Source organism: Chiloscyllium punctatum, chromosome 38 (genome assembly GCF_047496795.1).
Source record: "Chiloscyllium punctatum isolate Juve2018m chromosome 38, sChiPun1.3, whole genome shotgun sequence".
Classification (NCBI taxonomy): Eukaryota; Metazoa; Chordata; class Chondrichthyes; order Orectolobiformes; family Hemiscylliidae; genus Chiloscyllium; species Chiloscyllium punctatum.
The window spans coordinates 33,250,854-33,272,235 of record NC_092776.1 but is presented as its reverse complement, the minus strand read 5'-3'; the positions used below and the strand labels follow the sequence as shown (position 1 = coordinate 33,272,235).

Genomic DNA, 21,382 nt, shown 5'->3' with positions numbered 1-21,382 from the left:
TTGTGAGATAAACAAATTAATCTCATCTCTGTTTTAAATGTGCAACTCTTTCAGCAGTTATCCCTAATTCTAGATTCTGTCATAACAGGAAACATTCTCTCCACATTTACCTCGTCTAGAACACTGAGGATCTTGTATGTTTCAATCAAGTCAACTCTTAGTCTTCTAAACTCTAGCAGATACAAGCTTAGTCTGACAAACCTTTTCTCATTAGACAACCTATCCATTTAAAGTATTAGACCAATAAAATATTGCTGAACTAGTTCAAACACATTTATATCCTTTCTTAAATAAGGTGTCCAGTCCTGTACATAGTACTCCACATGTAGTCTTACCAGTGCCCTGCATAACTGATGCATAAACTCACTATTTTTGTATTCAATTCCCTTCACAATATCTGATAAGTTTGATTTGCTTTCCTCATTATTTGCTGTATCTGCAGACTAACCTTTTGTGATCCATGTACTAGGACACTCTAATCCCAGTGCATGTCAGAGCTTTGCAATCTCTCACCATTAAGATAATATGCTTGCTTTTCATTTATCCTGTAAAAATGGACAATTTCATATTTTCTACATTATTCTCCATTTGGCAGATTTTTATCCATTCTCTCAACCTATCCCAAACCTCTTGTAGCCTCCTATGTCGTCAGCTATACACCAGAAGACTGGAAGTTGACTAAGAATGTGCCACTATTGAAGAAAGGTGGTAAGGAAAAGCTAAGGAAGTATAGACCGGTGAACCTGACCTCTATGGTGGGCATATTGTTGGAGGGCATCCTGAGCGACAGGATTTATACATATTTGGAAAGGCAAGGACTGATTAGGGATAGTGAACATGGCTTTGTGCTTCGCAGATTGTGTCTCACTAACTTGATTGAATTGTTTTGAAGAAGTAATGAAGAGGATTGATGAAGGCAGAGCGGTGGATGACATCTATATGTACTTCAGTAAGGCCTTCAATAAGGTTTCTCATGTAGACTGGTTAGCAAGGTTAGATTACATAAATACAGGGAGAACTAGCCATTTGGATACAGAACTGGCTCAAAGACAGAAGACAGAGGGTGGTGGTGGAGGGTTGCTTTGCAGACTGGAGGTCCTTGACCAGCAGCGTGCTACAAGGATTGGTGCTGGGTTCAGTACATTTTGTCATTTATATAAATGCTTTGGATGTGTACACAAGAGGTATAGTTAGTAAGTTTGCAGATGACACCAAAATTGGAGGTGTAGTCAACAGTGAAGAAGGTTATCTCAGAGTACAATGGGGATCTTGATCAGATTGGCCAATGGGCTGAAGAGTGGTAGATGGAGTTTAATTTAGATAAATGTGAGGTGCTGCAGTTTGGAAAGGTAAATTAGGGTAGGGTTTGTACACTTAATGGTAAGGTTCTAGGGAGTGTTGCTGAACAAAGAGATCGTGGAGTGCAGGTTCAGAGTTCCTTGAAAGTAGACAGGATAGTGAAGGTAGACAGGATAGTGATGAAGGTGTTTGGTATGCTTGCCTTTATTGGTCAGTGCATTGAGTTTGGAGGTCATGTTGTGACTGTATATGACATTGGTTAGACCGCTTTTAGAGTATTGCATGCAATTCTGGTCTCCCTGCTATAGGAAGGACGTTGTGAAACGTGAAAGGGTTCAGAAACGATTTACAAGGATGTTACCAGGGTTGGAGGGTTTGAGTTATAGCAAAAGGCTAAATAGGCTGGAGCTATTTTCTTTGGAGTGTCAGAGGTTGAGGGGTGACTTTATAGAGGTTTATAAAATCACGAGGGGCACGGATAAAGTAAATAGGCAAGGCCTTTTCCCCGGGGTTGGGGAGTCCAAAATTAAAGGGCATACGTCTAAGGTGAGAAGGGAAAGATATAAAAGGGACCTAAGGAGCAACGTTTGCATGCAGATGGTGGTGGGTGTATGGAATGAGCTGCCACAGGAAGTGGTGGAGTTTGGTACGTTTACAACATTTAAAAGGCATCTGGATGGGTATATGAATAGGAAGTGTTTAGAGGGATATGGGCCTATTTGCTGGCAAATGGGACTAGATTTATATCAGATATCTGGTTGACATAGAGGGGTTAGATCTAAAGGTCTGTTTCCGTGCTGTGTATCTCTATGATTGTATGAATCTACATCGCTAACTTTCCTAATTATCTTACTAAACCTAACCACATCTTTTTGTCATCAGTAAATTGGCAAACATACCTTCTGATCTTTCATCCAAGCTATTTATTGTAAACAGTTGAGGTTCCAACACTGACTCCTGGGGCACATTGCTCATTATGTCCTGTCAGTATGAAAAATACCTTTTTATGTCTATTCTGTGTTTCTTACTAAGCAGCTAATCTTCTATCCATGTCAATATATTACCCCCATACCATGGGTTTTTCTTAAATACCCAATAACCTTTAACATAATACTTTATCAAATACCTTTTGGAAATCCTAATACACCCACCATTTCCCCTTTAAGGAACTCCAACAGACCAGTTAAACATGATTTCCCTTCACAAAACCATGTTGAATCTGCCTTAAACTAATCTATGTGTCCTGCTACAATTTAGTTAATGACAGCTTTTATTATGTTCCTTATGACAGATGCTAAGCTAACTGGCATATAGTTTCCTGTTTTCTGTTTCACTCCTTTTAGAAAATAATATTTACATTTTCTGTCTCCCAATCGAATGGGACCTTCTCTGAATCAAGGGAATTTGGGAAAACTAAGAGCAATGCATCAATTATTACACTAGCCACATCTTTTGAAATCTTAAGATTAAGTCCATCAGGATTGAAATATTTTGTCAACCCACAGTTCAAATAATTTACTCAGTATGACTTCTCTGGTGTTTGTAGTTTTCCTGGGACCTCCCCTTCCATTTTCTGATTTAAAGCAGCTTCTGGGATTTTGTATCGTCTATAATGGGGACTGATGCAAAATACCTATTCTATTCAGTTGCCACCTCTTCGTATTCTATTATCAATTCTCCAGACTCATTTTCTATAGGATTCCTCTTTTATAAATATTTATAGAAACCAATGTTTTTTATATTTCTTGCTATCTTTCTCGTATATTCTAATTTCTGTCCCCTCCCTAATTTTTTTTTGGCCATTCTTTGCTGTTTTGTATTCTGTCCAATCTCTTGATGTGCCACTTGTCTTTGTACAGTTATATATTTTTTCTTTAATTTGCATATGATCTTTAACCTTTTCAATGAACTATACATGATAGATCCCTTACTTAGAGTTCTTCTTACTCAGTGGAATTAATCTATTCTGTAAGTCTGAAATATCCCCTTAAATGCCTACTATTGCTTCTCTATTTACCTATCCTTTAAGCTAATGTGTCAATTCATGTAATCACCTCTGTCTTCTTGACTTTCTAATTGTCCTTATTTCTTGAAAAACAACAGTCTTGGACCCACTCATCTCCCCCCACAAACTCAATGCAAAATTTAGTCAGATTGTGGTTGCTACTACCTGGGTGCCTTCACTAGAGCTACTTAATCAATGGAGTCTAGATTAGAGTGGTGCTGCAGGTTAGGCAGCATCCGAAGAGCAGGAAAATCGACATTTCGGGCAAAAGCCCTTCATCAGGAATAGGCTACTTAATCAATGCTGCTTGTTGCATATTATTAGGTTTAGTGCAGCTTACTCTCAGACTAGCTGTAGAACATACTGTGCTAAGAAACTATTCTGAAAACATTCTGTGAACTCTTCATCTAGGCTACGTTTGCATATTTGACTTATCTAGTCAATCTGTAGATTTAAATGTCCTATGATTATCCTCATGTCTTTCTGACAAGTTCTTACTATTTCTTTCTTTACACTCCATTGTACTATGTGTTTACTGTTAGGGGGTTGGTTCCACATCCTGGCTTCCTTAATTTAAGCCATTCCATTCTATTAGGATAATACCATAATTAACTAACTGAGTCACACCAAGCATTTTCCTAACTCCCTATGCTTCTAAATGTTCTATATCCTTCAATATCCAGGTACAAATCCATGTCACCCTGCAGCCATGTCTCTCTAATTGTTACCAGATTGCACTTATTTATTCTATTTGTGCTCTCAGTTCATGTTTTGTTTCAAATGCATTCAGATACAGAGGCTTTAGTTATATTGTTTTATTCTTTTTGTAACACTTGTCACAGGTTGATTTTCTATCAGATTTGTCCTCTCTATTCTTCCCTGTCACAGTCTGTTTAACACTTCCTGTGTTAATACCTTTCTCTCTTCCTGTATCACACTCTGATTTATCACATCTTCTCAGATTTGATCCCTTGCCCTTTCTACTTAGTTTAAAAGCCTGTATAATTCCTTCATTATGCAACTTGCAAGACCATCAGCTCAATATGGCTCATGGAGACCATTCCATTAGTACGCAGGACTGGTACCAGTGCTCCACAAACCAGAACCTACTTCTCTCCCACCAATTGTTAAGCCACACATTATTCTCCCAATTCAGATTTTCTCTGAACCAATTTACATATGGCTCAAGTAATAATCCAAATATTATGACCTTTGAAGTTCTTAAAGTGGTACCTCGCACCTAGATTCTCATACTGACAATGCAGAATTTCTACCTGTGTCCTGCCAATGTGGTTTGTATCTAGGTGGACCATAACCACTGGATTCTTCCCCTCCCATCAAACATTCCTCACTATCTCTGAACAGATATCCTGAACCCTGGAAATAGACAGGCAATATAACCATCTGAATTCACAGTCTTTGCTCAGAGAATGCAGTCAATCTCTCTGACTATATTGCTCCCTTTACTAATACGTTCCTTTTTGCTCCTCTATTTGAATGGTTTCCTGTATCACAGTGACATGGCCAGTAGGCTCATCACCCTGCAGTGCTCACTCATATTAAAACAAGCTGAAAGAACCTCAAACCCATTGGACAACTGCAAATGCTGAGGCTCCTGTCTCCAGCCCTTCATGACCCTTTACCTACCTCACACAGCCTCAATTTCCAGTCCATGAGCACTGACCTATTCAGAAGATCCTGTCAAAACAGTTGTGGCTGCATCCTGGTACAAAGTATCCAGGCAACTTTCCCAGTCTCTGATGCACTGCAGTGACCATAGTTCACCCTGCAGCACATAAGCTCTGAGCCTATGGCTTACCACAGACATGTTTATCTTGGATCCAGGAATTCTGACATGCTTTAGCTGTGATCCATCCCTGTCTAGCCATCATTAATGTGTTCTGAGAAAATACTTTATTATTATTTTCAATTAGAAACTTATGTTTTTACATATTTTAATAACTGTACCACCAGTTGCTGTATTACTTTAAACCTGAGAAATAGAATAAAATTTAATCAGTTACCAAATACTCATCAAATAACTAGATTTTCCTCCCGTAGCCAAATAAGAACCAATTCCATGAGGCTGAAAATTTCAGGAAAAGCAAAACCAAAGGAGCACCTTTGAATCTTCCATTCCTCGTTCCTTTAATCGCTCACTCCCAGTACTCAATTAGAACTTGCAGTCAAGTGCTAAGTCACACTTGCTTCTTTACTAACTAAGCCCAACTGCTCTCTCTACTCATTCTGAGGAAGGGTTGCTCATTCTGCAACATTAACTCTGCTTTCTCTCCACAGATGCTGCCAAATTTGCTGACATTTTCTGTTTTTGTTTACAACTGCTCTTTCACTGGAAACCTTGTTAGAACCAAGCTTAAGGCTAGGAACTTTACAACTTAATATTTAACTGAAATTTAACTGTTTGTTTCACTACAAACAAAATAAGACGGTATAAAAATATTTAGACTTTTACCCACCATCTGCAAGCATTTAGTCCCTCTCATCTGGGTGCTGCTGACTGCCTGTCATAACATCTATTTCTCACCTGCCTCTCTCTGATCATGGTATCACATTACAATGGAACAGAAGCCAGCTCAGATTAATGAATGACATTCCTATTATACACAAAGAGAGTGAAGAAAAACACATCAAAGGGAGATGCCAGTGTTGGACTGGAGTGTACAAAGTTAAAAATCACACAACACCACATTATAGTCCAACAGGTTTATTTGGAAGCGCTAGCTTTTGGACCGCTGCTCCTTCATCAGGTGGTTGTCTTGCGTAGTGATGTTGAGTGACAGTAACCAAGTAAACAAGAAAACCAAGTTGTTAAACAAGTTCAACAGAGAACAACAGGTATCTCTCCAAAAGGGTACATAGTTACCAGATCAGGATGACTTGTCCGACCTCCAAAGCATTACATGTTAGTCTTGTAAACTCTTTCTTACTTGTTTGTATAATTAGTGATTTGGCAACATGTGATGCTTTTGTCTTTTTGGGAAAATAAGGTTGTGTTATGTTTCATGGTCAGATATCTTTGCTCCTCATATTATCACTGTACCACAGGATGTAACTTGAGGATATAAAGGTCTCAAAATCGACCTTACCTTGGAGTACTTGAAGCATGACATGCTATTGAAACCACACTCTGTTTAAATGACTTAATGTTAGTCCAGGTACACATGATCCTGTACTGGAATATTTGTATATAATAGTGAGCTATAATAGATACGTGTTGGATTATTTTATACTGCAATATCCAGGCCCAGTTTATTTTGTTAAGGGAGATAACAAACATTGGCACATCAGGTAAAATACTCTGCTGGGGCAAAATCACATCACAAACTAGATGGAAAACTGGGACAATGCCATATGTACAACATAATGCAATTGTAACGATTTTGTGATTGACGGTGAAATTATAACAAGTTTATTTATACATCACTGCATCACACTTTCCAGACCAATTCCAAAGCAATTCAGAGAATGAATTATTCTGAAATTGCGCAGACATGCGGCAGCAATTTTACATAATCACCAATGACCAGATAATTTGACTTTTGGCGATCCTGTTTAATAGGATGTGGTTCAAACCGGGAAACGTTCCTTCAATAGTGCCATGGGATAAGTGGCACTCAGAACAGGGGAATCCTGGTATTAAATCACCTACTTTACTGAAGATTGCAGTAAAATACTGTACGTAAAAATACTAATTACATCTCCAAGTTATAGACATTTCTCTCTCTTCCAGGACAAAAACTGTTTCAATGTAAGAAGAATTTTGAGTATTTCATTAAAAGTATAATTGAGGGTGTGATCACAAACAGGATGAAAACATTCTTGCTCGGTGCCACTTTGTTTTTGGGGGAGGGAGTCATGGTGGGCGCGCAGATAGTTTGTGTCACTGGTATTTCTGTCTCAAACTTGTCTGAATTTTTCTGTGAAGTTTGGAAAAGTTTGTAGTGGAGTGTAATAGGAACTCCCCTCCCCCTCCACCCTTCCAAAAAGTGAACAAAAACCGAGTTGAGGCTTCCAATTACTGAAGATACACGCACTGCCTCGATCCTTTCAGCTTCACTTGTCTGTACTACTGTGCGCGCGTTGTGACTGAGCCATGAAACATTGTTGTACACTACCATCAAACCGGCGCCAGGGAGCTTTTTGAACTTGTTAAAAATACCGCTGCAATCCCAATCCCTCGGAGTTTTTGCTGTTTGTAAAAAATTCAGAAATCCGCCATCAGGTCTGGAGAGATACTGGCCAGTCCGTAGGACAAATTGCTGCTCTCCTTTCAGGCTTTAGGAAAAAGTCTCTCTCTCTTTCTGCTCAAAGAGCCGTTTAAGAGGACGTTTTATTTTGATTACGTCAGCAGGATTGGCCCATTCATATTTTCAAACTGATCATTGAAGTGGCCGGGCTTTAGGACCACGCGGAAACGTGCATTTGTGGTCGGGCGGACAGCTTCCCTGGGAGGACAGAAGCTGCTAAAGTGGCATTTTCAGAGCGGGGTTTCCCGTCTGGGTCTGGAGCACATGAATCGGGCATCTGAGCCGTGTCCTGCTGCTTTGGGAACACATGTCTCTCCAGCCCTTGTCCCTAGTGAACTTTGTGACAGTAACCGTGATCCTGCCTAGTCTGGGAGGGCTGAATGAGGCGAGTCACCCTCTGCCGGAAATCTCCCACGTCCTGATCTCGGCTCCCTCTATATTATGGTGCTGATCTCCCTCCTCCAGTCACATGAAACGATCGCAAAGTTATCTCACAGTCTGCACAAGATGACAAGAAGACTTGGACGCAATGGTTTGGCAGCAAGGCTGCAAATACTTTATGTTCTGATCAACGTAACCGATGCCTTCGTAGCATCGAACGATGGTGAGATTTTTTTAAAACAAACAATCTATATTTGTATAGAGCCCCAGAAGAATTATAACTTTTTGTGTATTGCTTTTCCTTGTATTTTATGTGCAATGCAACCCTCTTGCTACCGTGCTGTGCCCACTGCTACTAATTCACGTTAGTTGCAGCCATCCAGTGGCCGTTACTGCATCTGGCTCCTATTTGAATTAATCAAAATACATTGGGAACAAACTTCTCTCCTGTGTACTCCATCAGCGAGACAGTTTACTTGGTATCCTGGGAGATATGGATTCAATCGAGGTGATTCGTGCCCTGGTAACAATGAACTAGACTGGCTTTCTGCCTCTTGGTTAATTTCCAGTATCAGATTGTTGACTGTTAAGAATTTGATTGCCAGATCTAATAATTACTCTGTTCCCCAGCCTCGTCTGCATCGTTTACAGCGCAAAGCAGTTTGCACTCTGCACTCTGGAAAATCTAATGACAATTTTTAGGTGCTAAAAGTTGGAAGTATCTTCAAACCAAATATTCTCCTTGTAACGTTTGTCCAGTTAACTCGTGCATAATAATAGGACCTCAGCGTTTTACTTGTAAAATAACAGGATATTGAACAGAGTGGCTTTGATTGCACCTTTGAATAGAATCAGCTTTTAAATGTAACGTTCTATGTACCTCACTAACATTCTGGTTTAGAAATATGAAACAAATACATTTAGCACTGAGTAGAACTTTACTATAGGTATCCTAATAAAATGTCGTCATTACATCACCTCTCATCCATCTCTCCCTTACTAGTGTGGCCAGCAGTGATTCAGACTTAGATGTGCGAGCAACAATAGCCTACCTCCAGACATCAGTACCAAATGTCAGTTTTTGCCCCAAACCTCTGGCTTAGTGCTCCAAGGGCAACATCCTTTTCTGATCTGTTATAGTTAGAGAAATGTTCACTGGTATTCTCCCAGTGAAAATGTATGGACTTAAAATATCTTCCAGTACTCTATGAAATTACTGTAGGGCACATGTCTCAGCTCAACTGGTGACACAACGGGAGTCACTTGATGTGTTCCTTGTGCATGACTGTAAAGTCTTCAGGTCTTCTTTTTGTTGAAATATACTCTTCATCTTTTATCAAAAGTTGGGACAAAACATCACTGCTTCCAAGGCTGGACAGACAATAAAATATTCCGTTTATTTCTTCAGTTGGACAAATTACCTCAGAATTTATGAATTAGTTCAGTATCAAAGGCTAATTGCTTCTCCAGTTCAAGCAGTTGCAGTAATCAGCTGATTATTTTCTCTGCAATGATAGTGAATGCTGTTAGGATTTAGAATTTCCTCCACCTTTATGTCTGAATAAAATAGTTCAAATAATTCCTCTCTTCAAAGCAGAAATTTCGCGAGCTGCATGATTCTGAATTGTTTGAACATATCCTCTTGAAGAAGGCTAGAATCCAATTAGCTGCCATAAGGATTTTTTCAATGTCTGACACAAGGAAATCAAAAAGGATGAAATATTTAATTATAGACGGTTGTCCAACTCCTTTGGAAACAATATTGTCAGTTCTGTAGACAATAATAGAAACCAGTGAATTGTTTTTGTTTGTGAAATCCATTTTTTAATTTCAATGTCAGTGAGATTAATACTCATAGACGACATACCATTTTTGTATGTGGTCATGGAACCTCAATGTTCCATATCACAGACTGTTTCAAATTCTTTCCCAGACTCAGCAAACAATGAGCTTTCAACCCTTGGTGGGTTAGTACAGGAGATGCTGATATCAGGGCAAACACTCTCCTGCACAAGAATATGTCAAATTCTAAAAGAAACTCACTGGAAGGTCAATAAGAAATCCTGAATTGGTTACACAATGACATGACAGGATCGTATGAGCTGCTGCCCTTTCTAATTCATAAATAATATGCTTTGCATCATTATAGGGAAGACAAACAAGCACTTTGAAATTCTTCAGAGAAAGAATATTATAGTTTATATCTTGTTGCCACCATATTTACAAAGAACTAGTCCTAGTTTTCCTTCAGTCTCATTGAATTTTGAGGGTTATTTCTTAATCAGAGAATGATAGGAACATTATCCTGGCACAACAGCAATTGTTTAGGAGAATATTGCCAAGCACCTTCACCAGCCACTCCAGAGCACAAATGAAGCTGACTGTCCAATACAATACTGAAGGGGTGTTACACTGTCAATGGCCTCCTCACTTGGATGAGATGCTAAACTGAGGTTTTATCTTCCTCTTAGGTGGATGTAAAAGATTGCATCACATTATTTCAAAGAGGAGCAGGAAAGTTATATTTATGGTTTTCAGGCCAATGTTTAAACCTGACTGAGAACCAGATCAAAACATTTTGGTATACTCGACACGTTTGGCAACATCACAAAACATAAACTCTGTTTTTTTCTCTCTCTCTACAGATGCTGCCAGACTTCCTGAGTATTACTCATATTTTCTATTTTATTTTTGTTCTCCATCCTTTGCAGTATTTTATTTTTCTAAGAAACAGTTAACGTAGTAATAATCATATTTCTAAGGTGGGACCTCACTTTGTGTATTGCAATCACAACTACAGTTTGAAAATACTTAATCAACTGCACAACATTTTAGGAAGTCTTGAGGTTTGAAAAAAAAACTATATAAACGCAAGTCTTGCATAATTTTTTATTTCAAAAATGTACTTTGTTCATAAAAATCATGTATTAGTACAAGGGTTCTAAATCACAGTCTTTGCAGAGAAAAAATAAACAAAACATTGGAGTTTTGACATATCTCCAAGCTTCTCAACATTTAAAAAAAAACATAGGCATTTCCTACTTATGCAGGTAACGATTTATGTTCATTTTGAGGCACCAACTGAATAGACCCTTGTTATATTTGCCAGAAAGTCTATAGACAGTGGTCTTTCCCCACTGCACTTCAGCGCGTCCCTCAGCATATGGTCACATGGAATGAGCAAGTTTGAAGCACTCGGGAAGACCAACGAGTTTCAGGCAGATGAAAGGGCATCTTTCACCAAGTTGATAGTCCTCCAGGTGCAGTCAGTGTTTGTCTTGGTGTGTGTCTTGGCGAACAGCCCATAGATAGAGTCCTGCTTCACAGAACTGCTCAGAACAAATCTCGACAAAACCCATTGCATTTCTCTCCTGACGTCCTTTGCAAAAGCACATTCCGCAAGGAGGTGACTGATAGTTTCTTCAGCAATGCAGCTGCTTCAAGGGCAGCCTGCAGTGTCACACAGAAATTGGGTATTCATGAAGTATCTGATGGACAGTGCCCTTCTCACCACCAACCAAGCTACGTCTTGGTACCTGTTGGAAAGTACTGGTGATGAAGAATTCGACCAAACGACTTTAACAGTCTGCTCAGGGATGCCCCCGAACCACCCTCAACAAGATTCACACTCTCTCCTTTGCCCACAGAGTCTCAAGGAAGCTACGTGCTGACCACTGCCAGTTGCACTTGTGGTCAAAGGCTTTTTCTTCGCACATTTTTTTCACAAGGCACAGGTGATATGGAATGATCCAACTGCTTGGAGCATTCCGCAGTGCCAAGGCCAGATGCCAGACCCATCACAACACTGGAGGCAAGTAGAACCTTATTACGTAGTGACACTTGATTTTGCATACCAAGAGGGTATGCACAGCTTGATGCAGCCACATACAAAGGTGGCAGTCAGGATGAGGGCAGCATTGGATATGTCCTTTTCCCCACTTTATTCAGAGCGTTGTGTATGGTGTCACTGTGGACGCAGTCTATTTTTGACCTCCAGATGAAGTGGAAGATGGCTCTGGTCTCAGTTGCTCATGAGTCTGTGCACTGACAGCAGATCTGAGCAGAAAACAGTATGTTGTTTTCCCTCCATGAACAGGGAGGCTTTGACCTGCAGGCCTCCACTGCCTGGAATAGTCATCCCTCTGAGGCTCATTTTGGAGAGCACATCCGTCATGTAGGTGTGTGATATCCTGTCAAAGGTCTAGGATGATGAAGCAGACATCCAACTGCCTGTCACACACTGAGGCTCTAAGAAATCTTCTGTTTCAGTACTGCACTGGTTTGGTGGCAGTGAATCACCGACCCACTACAGACCTGACGTGATTGGTAGAATTTTGTAATTGGTCATCAATTTCTGATTTCATCCCTTTCCGCCTGTAGTTGAGGTTGATGATACATTTCCTCATGGATTCGCACATGCTACCAGAAGCTTACTGTTGTACACCTTCAGCAGGTCTTAGCCAATCAAGTCCCACAGAGCTGAACATAACACAGCTGGTAGGCTGTCAGTTCTGGAAGTTTCAGTCTTCTCAAAGGACCAGAGGGCATTGGTCAGCTCATTGAGCTCACCACAATGGCTGGTCCAATCTCTCCTGCATACTGTCATGATAGAGGACAGGAATAATTGGGAGGCCACATTGTCTATGGGCGTCATGTCATACAGTCTGGCATAAAAGGATTTGCTGACCCTCAGGATGTCAGCCTGAGATGACGTTACTGAGCCATCTTCTTCCTTCAGGTTGCTGATCACAGAGCTCTCCTTGTGTACCTTCTGGAAGAAGAAACACGAGCACATCTGATCTTGCTCCATGGAATGGACCCTGAACCAGGAGATTATGTTGAAGACCTCAGAGGCAAAGATTGAGGCTTGCTGGCTCTTCACCTCTTAGAGATTCTCCTTGACATCAACACCCATTGCCTACAGCAGGAGTAGGTTCTGCAGGCTTTTCTGGAGTTTGGACAGTTTTCCTGATATCTCTTGCCTTTTGAATATCTTTGAGGATGAAGACCCTCTTGATGTTCCCCCTGACTGTTTCCCACCAGTTCACTGGAGATTCAAAGAGGGGTTTCACAGTTCCCCAATCTTTGTATTCCCTTTCAAATTCCCTAATGTGTTCTGAAGTCAAAGGTTTCACATTCAGCTTCCGGATTCCCTTGATGGCCTGCTGGTTGTTCTATTGGTGACAGCTGGATATCAATAAAAGCAAATGTTTGGACTTGTCTTAATGCTTGCCTTTATGTCATGCTTGTAGCACGTGATAAAATGGAGCTGAAATCGGACATTAGGGATCCCATGGCGGCAGGTGAGGTACTCAGTGAGGTTTGTTTGGTAAGACATGATGAGAAATCTTTTTTGGGCCTCCTGGTACAATTCTGTCCAAAATACTCAATGCACAAGTAGAATTAAGAGTTGTAATAACCATGAAACCATTGCTGATTGTCAGGAAAAAAAAATCTGGTTCACTAGGTGTCCTTTAGGGAAGGAAACTGCTATCCTTACCTGGTTTGGCCTACATGTGAGTCCAGACCCACAGCAATGTGGTTGACTCTTAACTGCCTTCTGGGCCCTTAGGGATGGGTAATAAATGCTGGCCTAGCCAGCAATGCCCTTATTCCACAAGTGAATAAAAAAACTTACACTAAGCCAAAAATAATAAGGTACAGCCCATTGTTGTGCCCCAATTTCATGTTATTGTTCTTGGAAATCTATATTTGAATCTCTTCAATAAAGGGCTGAATCTTTTCTTTTAGCTTAGTGTAAGTTGTATTGAATTTGTTACAATGATTCTTGCTGCAAGGTCAGGTGAGTTTTCTCACCATACCTTACCAAACTCACCACATTAATTGGCACTTCTGCCCTTACGGTGAGTACCATGTTTAATTTCCACCCATCTTACCATGTGCCATTCTTGGAGCAACTTGTCACTCTCCATCAATCCCAGAATTGACCAGCAACCCTGGTGCCAGCACCATTTTTAAAAGGCTATTGTGCCCCTGTACAAGCACTGTCAGGCTAGAGCTGCCCTTCATGGGTTCCTGACATTTGCTCTGGACATGGCAGATAGGGAGAAATGCCCTGCTTTGTGGGCATTATCCTAGAGCCCCTACTGATGGGGTCATGCGCAGGGGTACCTTGCTCTTCCCCCAGGATGAGCAGTGGAAGCCACTACACCAAACCATGCCAGGTTGTTCTAGGGTTCCTACCCAGATTAAAGCAATCTCATTCATTTGGAGGAATACCCAGCATTGTAGGTAGAAGTTCAATGACCTGCTGCATTTCACCAATATAAATGTCATGATTTTCTTTCTAAAATCTTACACTCTATCTCTGCTACTGTACCCACGTCCCCCACCAAATCCTATACTCCACCATTTTCACTCATGCTTGCAACGTCTTCCTAACTACCCTTATCCATCTCAAACGGTGGTACCATTCACCCTGCATGTCCTCTGCATGATCTTCTCACTCACTTGGGATACCTCCCCACCTGCGCCGCCAACATTCATCTTGCATAAAATCTTGTTCTGTCTCATTCCAGCAGCAAAGCAGCCCACGGTAAGGCAGAAAGAGTCAAGACCAGTGATGTGCTGCTCATTATTCAGTTCCTAATTTCCTTATGAGCAGAGGAACCTACTGATATCAAAGGTTGCACTTGTGTCAGGAACCCTGAGCGATGGATATCTCCCTTGACTGGACTGAGACCTACTGACATCCTTGTCAAGTTTCCTGACTGTATGTCTGCACTAAATGGCCCAGCAAGACAGCAGTAATTTGAGCTTGGTATCTTTGGCTGATGGGTCAGTGTGCAAAAAGGCAAGGCATCCAGATTAGGTCAGATTGAGTGAATGCTACAACACTGAGTGAAGAGCCCGGAGTTGTAGCCGGGTCAAGTCCATGATTGCACAATGTCCTTGCTACCGTATTACCATGAGAGTTGTAGTTGTAGCACAGGTGCTACAGTGAAGTGCAGAAGCATCCTGCAAGTGGATTAGAGATATGACATGAATATTCATAGAGGCTGGCACATGTTAGATGGCAGTGTCTATGGCCATGGGATGCATGTGGCAGGTACCTATGGAGTATATCCGAGATGTTGGTCAGTGACTAAAATGGGGGTCTTTTGCAGCTAGCAGTGAGATGAATTCACGATATACATACCCTGGATTCCATGTTGAGATTTTCCGACAGCTGGTTTGTATGGTGAGTTCGGTAAAGTTGTAACCCGTTGGGTCATTAACAAGGTCTTTAATAAGCAGTAATGGATGTAATTGGGGAACTTGCTAGCAGGAATCTCACTATGCCCCTTGAGAAAAGTGTACAAAATACAGTGAGATGATCGCGACATTAAGATAGCTTTCATTGAACATCTCAGTTATTTCCGCAAATTTCTCGCTGTACCCCACATCACTGAGAGCCTGATCAGATTCCATCCAATGTTTTCATCTCTTTTATATTATTATAATGGCTCTTATCAAAATCAAAATGTAATAAAATCCCCCCCTCTTCTTCCTTGACCTGTCTGCAGCCTTTTACAAGATTGATCTCACACTCTCACCCCAAACCTAATAAATGTTATTCAGCTGAGTGGGACTGCTGTTACTTAGTTCAGTTCTTGTCTGTTTAATTCTAGCAAAAGAATCACCTGCATGAGCTTCTCTTCCAGCTTCTATATTGTTATTTATTAGTTCCTGAAGGTTCTGTCATCCTTTTTGTCCACATACTGACCGTTAGCACCATCTCTGAGTACTCAGCGTCAGATTCCACAAGCATGCTGACAGCATCTCATTCCTCTTGATCTTGAACCACCTCTAAATTTGTGAACTGCTTAACAGTCATCCAGAACACAATGAGTTGCATTTTTTTCCAACTACTGTCATTGTCTTTGGCCCCTCCGCAAACACTACTCTCTCAGACCCAGCTCCATTCCTCTTCCTGATAACTGTCTGAGGCTGAATCAGACAGTTTGTAAATTTGGTGTCAAAGCGGGCAAGATAATGAGCTTCCAGACACATACCCACACTACCATTAAGATTGTATATATGTACCTTTGTAATATTGCCCTGTTCTGATGTTGCCACCATTGTTCTGACTCAAAAACCCTCATCCCTGCCTTTCTACCTCTTCATTTACATTGTTGGAATATTGTGTGCAATTCTGGTCTCCTTCCTATCAGAAAGGTGTTGTGAAACTTGAAAGGGTCCAGAAAAGATTTACAAGGATGTTGACAGGGTTGAAGGATTTGAGCTATAGGGAGAGGCTGAACAGGCTGGGGCTGTTTTCCCTGGAGTGTCGGAGGTTGAGGGGTGACCTTGTAGAGGTTTACAAAATCATGAGGGGCATGGACAAGATAAATAGACAAAGTCTTTTCCCTGGGGTTGGAGTGACCAGAACTAGAAGGCATAGGTTTAGGGTGAGAGGGGAAAGGTATAAGTAACCTAAGGGGCAACTTTTTCACACAGAGGGCGGCACGTGTATGGAATGAACTGCCAGAGGAAGTGGTGGAGGCTAGTACAATTGCAACATTTAAAAGGCATTTGGATGGGTATATGAATATGAATTTTGCGGGGGCGACAGAGACTCACGTTTGGTATGTTGCCTCCCAGGTGCAAGGGTACGGGATGTCTCTGATCGTGTTTTCCGGGTCCTTAAGGGGGAGGTGAAGCAGCCCCAGGTCGTGGTCCACGTTGGCACCAACGACATAGGTAGGAAGAGGGGTGAGGATGTTAGGTAGGCTTTCAGGGAGCTAGGTTGGAAGCTCAGAGCTAGAACGAACAGAGTTGTTGTCTCTGGTCTGTTACCTGTGCCACGTGATAGAGAGTCGAGGAATAGGGAGAGAGACCAGTTAAATGCGTGGCTATAGGGATGGTGCAGGAGGGAGGGATTCCGGTTTCTGGACAACTGGGGTTCTTTCTGGGGAAAGTGGGACCTCTATAAACAGGATGGTCTTCACCTGAACCTGAGGGGCACCAGCATCCTTGGGGGGAGGTTTGCTAGTGCTCTTTGGGAGGGTTTAAACTAGCTCTGCAGGGGCATGAGAACCTGGACTGTAGCTTTAGGGTACAGGACCTTGAGTGTAGGGAGGTTAGGAACAAGGCATTGATCTCGAAGGAGGGTGCCGGTAAACAGGAAGGTGGCTTGAAGTGTGTATACTTCAATGCCAGAAGTATAAGAAATAAGGTAGGTGAACTTGCAGCGTGGGTTGATACCTGGGACTTCGATGTTGTGGCCATTACAGAGACGTGGGTAGAACAGGGACAGGAATGGCTATTGCAGGTTCCAGGGTTTAAATGTTTTAGTAGGGTCAGAGGTGGGGGTAAAAGAGGGGAAGGTGTGGCATTGCTTGTCAAGGATAGTATTACAGCGGTGGAAAGGACGATGGAGGAAGACTTGCCATCTGAGGTAGTTTGGGCTGAGGTTAGAAATAGGAAAGGTGAGGTCACCCTGTTAGGAGTTTTCTACAGGCTTCCTAATAGTCCGAGAGACGTAGAGGAAAGTATTGCAAGGATGATTCAGGAGAAGAGTGAAAGTAATAGGGTGGTTGTTATGGGGGACTTTAACTTCCCAGATATTGACTGGGAAAGCTACAGCTCAAGTTCGTTAGATGGGTCTGTGTTTGTCCAATGTGTGCAGGAGGGTTTCCTGACACAATATGTAGACAGGCCAACAAGAGGTGAGGCCATACTGGATTTGGTTCTAGGTAATGAACCAGGCCAGGTGTTAGACTTGGAGGTAGGTGAGCACTTCGGGGACAGTGACCACAACTCGGTGACTTTTACTCTAGTGATGGAGAGGGATAAGTGTGCACTGCAGGGCAGGAGTTATAGCTGGGGGCAGGGAAATTATGATGCGGTGAGGCATGACTTAGGATGTGTGGATTGGAAAAATAGGCTTCAAGGGAAGGACACAAATGATATGTGGAGCTTGTTCAAGGAGCAGCTATTGAGTGTCCTTGATAAGTATGTACCAGTCAGGCAGGGAGGAAAGGGTCTTGTGAGGGAGCCGTGGTTTAATAAGGAATTGGAATCCCTTGTAAAAGGGAAGCGGGCGGCCTATGTAAAGATGAGGCGTGAAGTTTCAGTTGGGGCGATTGAGAGTTATAAGGTAGCCAGGAAGGATCTGAAGAGAGAGCTAAGAGCAGCGAGAAGGGTACATGAAAAGTCCTTGGTTGGTAGGATTAGGGAAAACCCTAAGGCTTTCTATAGGTATGTCAGGAATAAAAGGATGACTAGGGTAGGAATAGGTCCACTCAAGGATAGTAGTGGGAAGTTGTGCTTGGAGGCAGAGGAGATTGGAGAGACACTAAATCAATACTTTTCGTCACTATTCACTCAGGAACAGGACGTTGTTGCTGATGTGAATATTGAGTCACAAGTGATTAGAATGGATGGCTTTGAGGTATGTAGGGAAGAGGTCCGGGGAATACTGGAAAGGGTGAAAATAGATAAGTCCCCTGGGCCTGATGGCATTTATCCTAGGATCCTCTGGGAAGCTAGGGAGGAGATAGCGGAGCCATTGGCCTTGATTTTTATGTCGTCGTTGTCTACAGGAATAGTGCCAGAGGACTGGAGGATAGCGAATGTGGTCCCCTTGTTCAAGAAGGGGAGTAGGGACAGCCCTAGTAACTATAGGCCAGTGAGTCTCACTTCTGTTGTGGGCAAAGTCTTAGAGAGAATTGTAAGGGATAGGATTTATGAACATCTGGATAGGAATAATGTGATCAAGGATAGTCAGCATGGTTTTGTGAAGGGCAGGTCGTGCCTCACAAACCTTATTGAGTTCTTTGAGAAGGTGACTAAGGAAGTGGATGAGGGTAAAGCAGTAGATGTGGTGTATATGGATTTTAGCAAGGCGTTCGATAAGGTACCCCATGGTAGGCTACTGCAAAAATTACGGAGGTATGGCATTGAGGGTGCATTAGAGGTTTGGATTAGGAATTGGCTGGCTGGAAGGGGACAGAGAGTAGTAGTTGATGGTAAAGGTTCATCTTGGAGTGCAGTTACTAGCGGTGTTCCACAAGGATCTGTTTTGGGACCATTGCTGTTTGTCATTTTTATAAATGACCTGGAGGAGGGGCTTGAAGGCTGGGTGAGCAAGTTTGCGGATGATACGAAAGTCGGGGGAGTGGTGGACAGCAAAGAAGGATGTGGCAGGTTACAGCGGGATATAGATAAGTTGCAGAGCTGGACAGAAAGGTGGCAAATGGAGTTCAATGTAGCTAAGTGTGAAGTCATTCACTTTGGTAGGAGTAACAAGAAGATGGATTACTGGGCTAATGGTAGGCTACTTGGTAGTGTGGAAGAGCAGAGGGATCTTGGTGTCCATGTACACAGATCTCTGAAAGTTGCCATCCAGGTAAATAGTGCTGTGAAGAAGGCATATGGCGTACTGGGCTTTATTGGTAGAGGAATTGAGTTCCAGAGTCCTGAGGTCATGTTGCAGTTGTATAAGACTCTGGTGCGGCCTTATCTGGAGTATTGTGTACAGTTTTGGTCGCCATACTATAGGTAGGATGTGGAGGCACTGGAACGGGTGCAGAGGAGGTTTATCAGGATGTTGCCTGGCATGGTAGGAAGATCATATGAGGAGAGGCTGAGGCACTTGGGGCTGTTCTCATTGGAGAAAAGAAGGTTTAGGGGCGATTTGATAGAGGTGTACAAGATGATTAGGGGTTTAGATAGGGTTGACAGTGAGAACCTTTTTTCGAGTATGGAGTCAGCCGTTACTAGGGGACACAGCTTTAAATTAAGGGGAGGTTGGTATAGGACAGATGTTAGGCATAGATTCTTTACTCAGCGGGTTGTGAGTTCATGGAATGCCCTGCCAGTATCAGTGGTGGACTCTCCCTCTTTATGGTCATTCAAGCGGGCATTGGATAAGCATATGGAGGTTATTGGGCTAGTGTAGGTTAGGTAGGCTTCGGTCGGCGCAACATCGAGGGCCGAAGGGCCTGTACTGTGCTGTATTTTTCTATGTTCTTTGTTCTATGAAGAGTTTGGAGGGATATGAGCCGGGTGCTGGCAGGTGGGACTAGATTGGATTGGGATATCTGGTCGGCATGGACAAGTTGGACCGAAGGGTCTGTTTCCATGCTGTTCATCTCTATGACTCTATAACTCAACTTTGATTGGCTTTCAGTGTGAAATCGTTTGTAAATTTCTGTTACCATTATCCTCATTCACATCAAGCTTTGTTTGCCTATTAGCCCTGTGTTCACTGAGCCACACTGACCAATCAACAGCTTGATATTAAAAATTCTCATCCTTGTTTTCAAATTCCTCCCTCTTTTGTTTGTCCCAAAAAAACCCACAAATATTTACATTATAATACTCCAGCAAACCACCTGAAGAATTAGAGGTATGATGTAGATCACAGGGTACTAATAGGAGACTCTATGGAGCTGAAAACCAAGATGGATCTACCAAGCTGATTGATCAGTTTGATGTCCTGTAAAATTCTGTGGAATTTTAGCTCTATCTGCTTCCCTGTTAAAGAAATTTATCCAAAGTGTATGATAGTTGATTGATTTCATGTCCATTATTGCACTGCATAATAACCCAAAATTACCTCAATGCTGCTTCTCTGTTATCATTTTATTAGCATTCACATTTGCTTATAGAAATTTAACCAATTTATAACTGGTAGAAGAATACACTATAGCTAATTAATATTACAGTCGATCATTTAATATTTAAATGCTAGAGTAGAATAATAGATTTTATTGCAAAGAATGTATTAGGTACAAATTCTAAAAAAGGGATTACAAAATAAGAATTAAAATACTCATGAAGCACAGTGAAATTTATATGAATGCAGGAGAAATATTAAAAAAACAAAAATTAATTCGTAGCTGAATTCTTCAAATGGGTTTCTCAAAATTTTAACGAGGTAGTATACGATTATTGGTAGTGAGAAATTCAGTAATAAAGATTATTACTGTTGTTATTATTAACTTTTGACGAAGGAACTATTCTTTTACGTTTCTAAGATCATAATATGCTTATCAACGTTCATAAAAATATGATGTTAAGTATATAGCATTGTGAAATAAAATGTTTTACGTAAGTCAGTCTTTCTTACCTTTAATTCCACTTAAGATGCCCATCCAAGGAGTCTTCTCTAACTCAGATCCTTACAGAACATGTTCAAAGCATGTCGATCAACCCCAGATGTGTTCAATATTAAACCTAAAATACCAAAGCTGGCAAGCATGTTGTGCATAGACTCATCACTTTTTTGAAGAGCAATAAATCATTAATATTAGAAGAGACTCACTTAAGATACAAAATAAAACAATATTCTGTTTCTAACAATTTCAGTTATAGTTTTCTATACTATATATTATATGCGCTGTGCTGAAAGGCGGATCCTTGGTTCATAGTCAAGATACTTAATTCTCAGCCATTTTAGGGCACTTTTTGCTAGTGGTGA

The 21,382-nt window shown here is 41.5% G+C and overlaps 1 protein-coding gene across 3 annotated transcripts in view; it reads left to right on the top strand.

Annotated features, from left to right (window-relative positions):
* The first annotated feature begins 7,392 nt into the window (after positions 1–7,392).
* The window catches only part of adam12a (ADAM metallopeptidase domain 12a), a 350,417-nt gene continuing 336,427 nt past the window's right edge, over positions 7,393–21,382 (top strand). The window contains exon 1 of one of the 3 annotated variants that reach the window (XM_072557568.1): positions 7,393–8,176. In XM_072557568.1, coding sequence (XP_072413669.1) covers positions 8,014–8,176 — 163 coding nt within the window. In that variant the 5' untranslated portion in view covers positions 7,393–8,013. The remainder of the gene's footprint in view (positions 8,177–21,382) is intronic. The other 2 variants (XM_072557567.1, XM_072557569.1) reach the window with 2 other exon arrangements.